The sequence below is a fragment of the Cornus florida genome, unplaced genomic scaffold, assembly GCF_030987335.1.
Source record: "Cornus florida cultivar Cherokee Brave unplaced genomic scaffold, ASM3098733v1 CherokeeBrave_3.0.0_Hap2_Chr01, whole genome shotgun sequence".
NCBI classification, from domain to species: Eukaryota; Viridiplantae; Streptophyta; class Magnoliopsida; order Cornales; family Cornaceae; genus Cornus; species Cornus florida.
In genome coordinates, this window is record NW_026775571.1 from 46,523,455 (window position 1) to 46,534,534 (window position 11,080).

Genomic DNA, 11,080 nt, shown 5'->3' on the forward strand with positions numbered 1-11,080 from the left:
CACTCAAATGGAACTATGAAGCAAATCTTCCGGTTGTCAAAATTTTAAAAATTAGAGCATATTTCAAAACATTACAGATGAGAAACATAATTATGAAATCTTCCGAGACGTGACAAAGTCAACAAAGAAAGCTGATGTGATTTGCAAAATATACAAGACAATCTAACCTTTTCTCATACTGTATCAGCCACCAAAAAACCTCATTGAACTGATTAGAGAATTACTCCTAAGATGGCATACCTTAAATGCAGCCAAATCATTCTAATAGAAACTCAAATACACCATATTGTTAGTCGTCTGCTGTTGCCAGCATATCTAGCAGTTACTCGCTTCTCTGATTCCACATTGTCCTATAATCCAATATTGAATTCTTGAAATCCTATCTCACCCTCGTACGCTTTGACTACCTTTTTTTTTTTTTTTTTTGATAAGTATACGCTTTGACTACCTCAGGAGCTACCTCCTTATACTTGGTCAGAAGCCTGGTCTCAAAATACTTTTTGTTACAATTCAACACTGAAACCAAATCTACATCCTTCCCAATCAAACCCTTTGACATCAAAACTTGTAGAACTGAACACCTTGGAATTATTCTACTTTCCAAACTAATAAGAAAAAGATGTGGGCATTTAGCAATCTGTGATGCTCTTAAGCCCGCCTTGTTTACGAAGAAATCCATCAGTCCCCTGATCTTCTTCTTTGAGGGAAGCATACACGCTGGTTGCAATTTGACTGCCAAGTAAAATTCGCTTTCAGACCAACCAAAGCTCATATAAGCTTCCTTCTTCTTCATCCAATTGGGTTTGCTAATTCCCAACATTGAACTGACACACAATATGTATGAATGAGTTTTGGGATCAAAACCCATTTCCTTAACTGCATCAGTAACCTCTTTAAACACATCAACTCTCATCGTTATTGTTCTAGGCTGCCACAAGATCAAGTCTCCAATATGGGATTCAGGCACACCATGAGCTTACAAGGTGTAGATGTTTGGCACCATAACTTTTTCAATGCTGCACCTAACCATACGGCTAGAGGTAGATATCTTAAGAAGATAAACTAAATTCTCATTTGTCCCTATGTATCTTTTAAGGAAATTAATCATGGGTTTAATTTTGTTTTCTAAACTACTACCTAATACGTCACTTGAATAAATAATCTTAGGCAAGTCAGGTCCTACAATACCCAAAGATTCAAAGTACTCAATTTTGGGTCCCAAAGTTTGCTCTGGATCAGCCAAAAGCAGTGGTGGGTGCTTGAAAATTAGGCGTGAAATGTGATTTTCAGTGAAGCCATGCGACCTTAGGAGCTCAAGAACCGAATCCGGTTTCTTTGTGCTCTCAATTTCGACCTTCTTAGAAACTGAGATAGCAGATTTTAGAGACAACCCACATGACTTTGTGAGGTAAGAGATCGTAAGAGTTTGTTTCAGGGTGAAATCTGAGTTGTTTGGTACTGATTGGGTTTGAAAAAAATGAACAATTGTGGGTGTATTATGATAGATTCTGTGATATATGAGAGTGTTGTATATGAAATGAAACATGGGCGATATAGACTAACAGGATCTAAAAGCCATAGTGTTGAGCGATCTGAATGTTAGCCACTGTCCCGTGCTCGATCTTCCACAAGTTTCAGAGAAAACCCTAGTGGGAGAGTGAGCAAACCCTAGCGAGAGTGATTCAGAAAATGATGTTAAATGTTGTGAGTCAGCCCAGATTGAGTTAATAAAAAAGTCATAAACTGATCATCTAGTGGGAGAGTGAGCAAACCCTAGCGAGAGTGGATAAAATCAATATGCAACCAATAGTTAAAACAAGGGCAAATTATACAAAAGACCCCAAGTTTTCAATTTGTACACATAGATTGAAAAGGGCCACAATATAACAGAAAGCTCTAAATTAACTATTTGTGGTTACTGAATTTACATTTTTGTCCTTAGAATTAAATTATTTGTTTGATAAAAAAATATTTTAAAAAAGGGTTAATTACAATGACACCCCCAGAGGTTTGCCATAATGTCAATCATATACAAGTTAAGCGTTTTTTGAACAATGAGACTCCCTGTCAGAATTTGGATCCAAACAGCCCTTAAAATGTTTAAAAAGACGAAATTGCCTATGAATATTTTATTCATTTTCATTGTGAAAAATTAAAACTCATGAAAAGTCATTTTTGCCCTTCAGTGAAGCTTACCCTATTGGATATTCATCCTTTCTTTCCCAAACAAGGCGTATGCATCCGTTCTTCTCTCTCTAAGTTCTGCAAAAATGAAACCTGCATCTCTTCACCACTACCATGGTTGATCTGTGCTATGGGTGGTATGAGAAGGAAGTGGATCGCGACGATGGAAGTTACATTGGACTAGGGTTTGTAGAATTTTGTGAAAACATTAGATTGATTTGTGGCTTCGTGGACCGCGGCGGAGGGTTGCTTCTCTGTTTGTTCTCTTTTCTTCTCTGTTTCTTGAAACTTGGGTCGACGGTGCTTTCCCGGTGTTTCAAGATTCTTAATTGATTATCATCAGCCCTTCATTGTGTATGTATATTTGTGTATGGATTCTTTATGTATGTGTGTTAGCAATCGGTGTTGTAGGGAAAGAAAAAAGGAATTTATTTAGGAGAAAAGGAAAGTTAAAAAAGGAATTTATTTAGGAAAAAAAAGAATTTATGTGAGATTTTATATTATCTGTATATATAGAAAATAATGATTATCTCTCTCTATATATACACATCAATACATATATTACACACAAACACACCCAATTGTTCAACTTTCCTTTTCTAAATCAATCCTTCAACACCCTAATTACAATCACAAACCGATTTTTCAACTTTCCTTGTCTAAATCAATCCTTCAACACCCGGATTGTAATTAGTTCACCTTTACTTTTCTAAACACCCCTATTGGAATCATAAACAGATACATACTATCAAAATAATATATACATAAACACACGCACCAATTACATGATTTTTATTATTGTAATATATATTAATATATATATATATTATATATATACATATATTTATCCGTGTGTTCATTCTCTCTTAATATGAGCTGTGGAGTGGTAGTGGTGGGTGGTGGTGGCCTGGAATGGTGGGTGTGAAGGTTAAAAATGTAATTATGTTATTTAAATAGGGTAACTAATAAGTCAAAGGGTAATAAAGTCATTTCACTATGTGTCAGATCTTGCAGCTGACTATTGGGGTGTTTTTGTTAACTTTATCAAATGTAAAGGGGTGTCATTGTTCAAAATAGGCCCAACTTGTATATGGCTGTCATTGTAGCAAACCTCAAGGGGTGTTATTGTAATTAACCCTAAAAAAAATTGTGTTTCTCTTCTGGAATGATTTTGAGCTGTAGAGAGAGAAAATGTGCCCGCTAAGAATGATTCTGATCTTTCTCTCGGCAACACTCGTCGGCTTTTTCTTACTGAGAAACCTCAAATCTCAACCCAAAATCCCTCAAGAAGAAGAAGAAGAAGATCATCATCATTCCCGCGATTCCCTAATTCCTCCCTTGGATTCTTCCTCCTTCGAATCCAACACATTCTTCTCCAAGGTCCCCAATTTGTTCCCTCTCCATTACTTCTATGGTTTTCGTTCCCATCAATTTCCCTTCTCTCCCAATTTAAGAGTGCCCACTGTACCCGCCATCCTCGCCGTAGTCCTCGTCGTTCCGTTTCACTACCGAGAACACCTTGCTCGCTGTCGTTCCCGCGCCTCGACGGTAAGCTTCGTTCCGAGCTCTCCTTCAGCCGTTCATCCTTGCCCATCGTCGTTAATCGCTATCCGTCGCCGCAACTGTCGTACTTGCCATCATCGATCACCATCATCGGCTGTCATCCAAGCACACTGACGGTCACCATCATCGGCGTTCTCGTCATCTTTGCTGACCATTTAGTTGTTCTAAGTTCGCCGCTACCAACCCGGTAAGTTCCATTGCCGTAAAATCCTTGATAGCCGGTAAGTTCTCTTGCCGTCGGCAGTACAGACCCGCTTGGGTCATCACCGGTAAAGCACAGTCCCAACATCTGCAAGGGGCCTATACCCAATAAGGCATTGAACAAGCCAGGGCAACAGAAACACACCAGTCTGATAAGACCCACCTGAACAAGGTGCGAATTGTACCGGAACATGGATGATTTTCCAGTGACTTGGCTCGGCGTCATCCCAACTTCTTCATCTCCTTGGAAATGCATGATTAGATTAGAGAGAGAACAGAGGATTGATGTGGTTCTGTGGTTGGATTTGGCTCTATGGTTTGTGGTTGGATTTGAGCCACAAATGATTATCTTTTATTTTTTTTAATAATGCACAATTTTTTTTATATATATTTTTTAATTAAACAAATAGTTTAATTCTAAGGACAAAAATGTAAATTCATATCAAACTACTAACCACAAACAGTTAATTTGGACCTTTCTGTTATATTATGACCATCTTCTATCTATGTGTACAAATTAAAAACCTGAAGGGTCTTTTGTGTTATTTGCCCTTAAAACAATAGGTCATATATGCCCTCCACACTCGAAGGAGAGCCTGCAATAATCTATTATGGGTTTTTAAACGGGTTTACTCTGGGCTTGGATGTTGATACCTGTGGAGGGAAAAAAACTCCCTCCAATAGAAAACGCACACGTCATCACTACCCATATCTACAGGCCAAGGACATATAAGGCCCATCATGCTCAAGCCCAAGTTGAGGGTATTTACAGCCCAAGACCATTCCATCAAGGCCGACTCAAGAAGCCATCAGCCCAGCTTGTCGTCAGCCCAGATATGAGTATTTAACATCCGGCCTGTTACCCAAGCCCAGCCGGATCAAAATATATCCAGCCCAAGAATGCACAAATCCTACCATTTGAAGGATTTACCGTAGAAGGAAAATTCGGATAGAAAGTTCTGTACAAGGCAAGTTCTATGTATGGAAAATTCAACAATGGAAAGAACTCTATTAGAAAAGTATGGTGATATAGAAAGAATTGGAGGGCAAGCAACGCGAGTCCTACCATAATTTCGCAATCTTTTGTATATAAATAGAGGCTAAGACCTCCAATAAAGGATCAAGCAATTCCACACTTCTCTACACATTGTTCTTATTTATTTTTATTATTTTTGAGTGAGTTGCTTTATTTTTCTCAGCCATTATCGGTTGAGCGAAATTTTGCACCTACATTTTGGCGCCGTCTGTGGGAACCGTATAGAAATATACTCCCACTTGTTCTTCCTTTAATCGTGTCTGGAATGTCAAACGGAGAGTCAGTAATGAATCAACAGATAGAATTGATGCAAAAGATGCGAGAAGAGTTCTTGCACCAATTTGAGACACTCCGGCAAGCGAACGATACGAGTGTCGCCCAGATAGCTACGCTTCAGCAGCAGACTCATACACTGCACACGGCCATGGCCAGGCTAACGCCACAACCACCACCAGGCGATGCAGCGGCACCACCTCCCACCCGGAATTTACCTCCGGTTCACGAGCCTCCAGCCAACGAGACACCACCCAACGGGGCTCGACCTAGTGAGGTTCAGCAAAAGCAAGGGACGAGGTCCGAGGCGGTTGCTTCGGATAATCTCCCGCATCGCACTCAGGACGAACAGGCCGAGTCCAGCCATAGGCTTACGGTATGGTCCAATGGCGTTCTGGATGGCGCACGTGTACAAGATGCCTTCGACGAAAAGAAGCTCTTGAGAGTCCAGACACCAGCCGAGATGGCTAGAGAGCACAAGAATTCCTTGGTCAAGACCCCCTTTACGGACGAGGTGTACCTTGTGGAGAGGCCGAAGAAGTTCACTATGCCATCCTTCACCCAGTTCGATGGGGCAGGAGACCCCTCCCGGCATCTTGATCATTATGCGCAAAAGATGGCACTGGACGATCATAACGATCCGTGGATGTGTAAGGTTTTTCCTACCAGTTTAACCGGAGTAGCGTTAGAATGGTTCAGGAATAGGCCACACAAGTCTATCCCTGACTATGAGACCTTGTGCACCATGTTCTTAGCCCAGTATTGCGGAAATAAGAAGCAGAAGAAAAGTATCGCCAGCCTTTTCACCATAAGGCAAAGGAAGGGAGAAACTTTGCAGGATTTTTTATCCAGGTTTAACATGGAGGCCTCGGAGATAGCAGATTGCCATCCTGCCACGGCAATCGAAACGTTTAAGTTGGCGATGATCCAGGGAACCAAGTTTCACACATCCTTAGTCAAATATTCCCCCCCGGATATGCAGACTTTGAACGCTAGGGCACAAATCTACATCCGGTTGGAGGAAAACGTAGCCCACCGTACGCAGCACGCTACCCTCGTCACGGTGGAAAACAAGTCTCGAGAGAAAGCTGCGAGCACAAGGATGCAGAAGGTCCCTCATACCGCTACACAAGTCACCCAAGCGTCTGAGAAAAGGCGAAGGACAGAGGACAGGCTTACCCCTCTCCGTACTACCTTGGCGCGCCTATTCCAAGAGAATAAGACGAGGTTCGCAACTCCTCAGCCCATGAAGCAACCCTTGGAGCAGAGGGACAAAAGCAAACATTGCGCCTACCATAGAGATTATGGGCATACCACCAATGACTGCAGGTCCCTACAGCGACAAGTAGAAAGCATGATAGCGAGAGGAGAATTGGTGGAGTATCTCGCCACAAAGGAGCACGTAGGACCTCGGGAGGTTAACCCTCAACGGGTAGAAAGCGGTCAGGTAAAGGTTATCCATGCCATACACGGAAGATCAGAGGATGATGAAGAATCTGAAGAGTTGTACAGATCTAGGCTGCGAGAGGCTCATAAGTTACGCAGGTTGTCTTCGGTAAACACAGTTGCACCAGGTAGCATCAACATTGGATTCGGTAACAATGACCTTTCTAGAGTCCAGCGCCCGCATGAGGACCCCTTGGTCATCAGCCTCCTGGTAGCGAATTACATGATCAGGAGAGTGCTGGTAGATCCGGGAAGTAGCGCCAACATCATTACAAAAACAGCTTTTGATCAGTTGGGGATTTCGCCTTCATCCATCAGGCCAACTTCCGGCCCCCTAATGGGATTTGATGGTACTAAGGTGAATCCGCTTGGGGTGGTCGATCTATCCGTTACTGCAGCAAAGAGAACTCTAAAGGAAAACTTCGTCATGACAGAGATTCACTCATCTTATAACCTCATTATGGGAAGAGGTTGGATCCATCGTATGAATGGAGTCCCTTCTACACTTCATCAAGTAATGAGGTGTTTATCCCGGGATGGCAGGGAGGTCATCGACCTCTGGGGAGACCAGGTTGCTGCCAAAGAATGTTACATGCTAACGCTACACGAAGCAAAGAAAGCGTCGAAATCACCTCAGTTAGAGGCGAATCCCAAAGACGCAATCAAATAGCAGCTACAGTATCCTCTGCCCAAGTACCTCAAGGCAGAGGAAGAAGCCGAAGTTGAGGCACCTACCGAGGAGTCCCTCGAAGCTGTAGAGGTAGTCCTCGGAGACCCTCAGAAGATCACCTACATTGGCTCATCTTGCACAGCCGAAGAGAAGGAAGCATTGATCAGGGTTATTCGGTGCAATTCGGATGTCTTTGCCTGGGATCACTCAGATATGGTGGGGATCAATCCTACAGTCTCATGCCATAGTCTGAGGGTTAACCCAGAATTCAGGCCAGTCAAACAGAGGCACCGACGGTTCGCACCTGAACGCAATCGCATAATAGCCGAGGAAGTGAATAAACTGTTACAAGCAGGATTCATACGAGAGGTGCAATACCCACAATGGCTCTCGAATGTAGTAGTCGTTCAAAAGAAGAATGGGAAATGGAGGGTGTGCGTAGATTATACCAACCTTAACAAAGCTTGCCCAAAAGATAGCTATCCTCTGCCCAAGATTGATCAAATGGTGGATGCTACGACGGGTTATGAAAGGCTCACATTCCTCGACGCATACTCTGGCTATAATCAGATTCCCCTGAATCCTGAAGATGAGGAGAAAACTGCTTTCATCACAGAAACGGGCACTTACTGCTACAGAGTGATGCCCTTCGGTCTAAAGAATGCCGGAGCCACCTACCAGTGACTTGTCAATAAAATTTTCAGTAATCTACTGGGCAATACAGTTGAAGCCTATATCGATGATATGGTGGTTAAAAGTATACGGAAAGAGGACCACCCGAAGCACCTCCAGGAGGTCTTTGATACTCTCAAGAGATACAATATGAAGCTGAACCCCACCAAGTGCTCCTTCGCCGTTTCGTCAGGACAGTTCCTTGGGCACGTCGTAAATAAAAGAGGAATAGAAGTAAGCGTAGCTCAGGCAAAGGCACTCATACAGAACCAGGAACCGAAAACTCGCAGGGAAGTGCAAGTTCTAACCGGCCGAATTGCGGCTCTCAGCCGGTTCATATCCCGATTATCTGATAAGTATAAACCTTTCTTTGATGCTATTCGATCCAAAAACAAAGATATGTGGGGACCTCAGCAGCAGGAAGCTCTCAATCAATTGAAAAGCTACATGGCAAAACCCCCAATCCTTTCTGCTCCAACGCCCGGAGATACTCTTATCCTGTACTTGGCAGTATCAGCTGTAGCAACAAGTGCAGTGCTGATCAAAGAAGAAGACAAGGTTCAGCACCCAATCTTTTACACAAGCAAAACTATGACGGATGCCGAGACACGGTACAGCAAGACAGAAAAGGTAATCCTGGCGTTAATTTATGCCAAGAGGAAACTTCGACATTACTTCGAGTCTCACAGCATAGTGGTACTTACGAATTACCCTATACGGGCTATCCTAGCTAAACCAGACCTGTCTGGTCGAATTACAAAATGTGCTATTGAACTTAGCTCTTTTGACATCACCTATGCACCGAAGGTATCTCACAAGGGGCAGTCGGTAGCGGATTTCCTACTAGAGTACGAAGATCAACCTGAGGAACCGACACTTCCAGAACCATACTGGGAGTTACGAGTTGATGGCTCGTCCAACCGGAAGAGGGCAGGGGCTGGTATTGACATCACAACACCCGAGGGTACCAAGCTGCAGCAGTCAATTCTGCTAGATTTCCCATCTACTAATAACGAGGCCGAGTATGAGGCCATGCTCGCCGGACTTCGGCTAGCTAAACAACTACAGGTACGATGTTTAAAAGTTTTTAGTGATTCACAGCTTGTGATCAATCAAGTGACAGGGCAATATTCTCCCAAGGAGGAACGTATGAAGTCATACAAAGATGCCGTAGAGAGTGCTATCCGAGAGTTCGATCAAATCGAGTTCCATCAGGTACCACGAGATGAAAATGCCGAAGCAGATCGGTTGGCCGCAGCCGCATCGTCTTCAGATGAAGAATTGGTTCGGCTTGTTCCAATCAATGTTCTCGAAGGACCTAGCATTAATCCCCAGCAAGAGGTGATGGTGATCCCAGAAGTACCACGCGAGCCCTGCTGGATTGATCCAATCGAAGCATACCTCAAGGAAGGGGTTCTCCCGAATCAGAAAACTGAGGCAAAGAAGCTTAGGCTTACCGCGGCTAAGTATGCCATCATTAATAACCAGTTGTACCGAAGGTCATTCTCCGGTCCCTATCTCAAGTGTGTAACCCCTACTGAGGCTCTCACAATTCTAAAACAAGTTCATAAAGGAGATTGTGGAAATCACTCCGGAGGAAGATCCCTTGCACACAAAATTCTGACCCAAGGTTATTTCTGGCCATACTTGGCTCGGAATGCCGAGGAGTACTCAAGACGATGTGACAAGTGTCAGCGTCATGGTCCGATAAAGCACCAACCTGCCGAGGGTTTGCACGCCATGGCTAATCCATGGCTGTTCGCCCAATGGGGGATTGATATAGTAGGACCATTGCCCAAAACCATGGACAAAAAGGAACATGTGCTTCTGGCTACGGATTACTTCACCAAGTGGGTGGAAGCTGAAGCCTTCTCTAGCATCACCCACGAAGAAGTAAAGCATTTCATTTGGAGCAACATTATTTGCCGGTTTGGGGTACCAAAAGTCATCGTAATGGACAATGGTAAGAACCTCGATAACAGAAGTACAAGGAAATTCTTTAGCGAACATGGAATCTTGCAAAAGTTGGCTGCAGTTAGTCATCCACAAGGCAATGGGCAGGCTGAAATAACTAATCGCACGATATTCGGGTGCTTAAAGAAAAAATTGGAGAAATTGAAGACAAAGTGGTACGAGAATCTCCCTCAAGTGCTTTGGGCCTATCGAACCACTCCAAGACGACCCACGGGAGAAAGCCCATTTGCTATGGCATATGGGTCCGAAGCTGTCATTCCTACCGAGTCCATAGTCCCAACCCTTCGGACATCCTTGGTGCTGGAGGGGAGCAATGAGCAACAACTCGAACATAGCCTTGATTTGGTGGACGAAAGGAGAGATGTAGCAGCAATTCGACTCGCGGCCTACCAACAACAGGTGTGTAACAGTTATAACAAACGCGTCAGGGTCAGGAGTTTTGTGGTAGGCGATTGGGTGTTGAAGCAGGAGACAGCTCATGTAAAGAAACTGGAACCTCATTGGACCGGACCCTACAGAGTTACCGAAGTAGTGGGGAAAGGAGCATATCGTTTGGCCGAAGCTGGCGGACGCCCCATTGCGCGTCCTTGGAACGCAATACACCTGAAAAGGTATTTCCATTAGTTAAGTTTGTCAATTTTGCTATAAGTTCTTCACAAATAAGGCTGAATATGTCCGCAGTTAGCCAAACTTTTCTTTATTTTGCTTCTCTATTCAATATCACTCTCCTCTGTTTTTGTTTCTTTTATAAAAATGGGGAGTCATACGAACTCTATGTTCCGCAATTTTTAAGCGCATGCCAAGTCGCACAACAAAACAATGATTTTTACAAAACAAAAACAAAAATGAACAAAACACAAACACAAAAACCAACAAGCACACAAGACACAAAACACATGAATTATGGCCTGTGCTTAAAACTTTCTATCCCACATCGATAAAACAGTATGTGCTACATTCCGTTATATATGGGAATATTCAAATAGTTAATTACGGTGTAAGGAGGGCCCACTGGTATTTAAAGCTGTCAAGCTCAATACCAGAGGCATTCCTTACACCGA

General features: G+C 43.2%; 1 protein-coding gene across 1 annotated transcript; it reads right to left on the reverse strand.

Moving 5' to 3' along the window:
- Positions 1 to 272: 272 nt before the first annotated feature.
- On the reverse strand, positions 273 to 913 carry LOC132271586 (uncharacterized). The gene is made up of 2 exons (XM_059773022.1): positions 449 to 913; positions 273 to 350 (listed from the first exon to the last, which is right to left on the reverse strand). Exons 1-2 carry the CDS (start codon positions 911 to 913, stop codon positions 273 to 275), a joined length of 543 nt encoding a protein of 180 aa, XP_059629005.1.
- Positions 914 to 11,080: the final 10,167 nt, after the last annotated feature.

Excerpts from the sequence above, each read along its gene's own strand:
- LOC132271586 (XM_059773022.1), bottom strand. The coding sequence starts at position 913 with ATGAGAGTTGATGTGTTTAAAGAGGTTACTGATGCAGTTAAGGAAATG. Across the intron at positions 351-448 it reads ATAAGGAGGTAGCTCCTGAG|GACAATGTGGAATCAGAGAA; the intron begins GTAGTCAAAGCG and ends ATTGGATTATAG.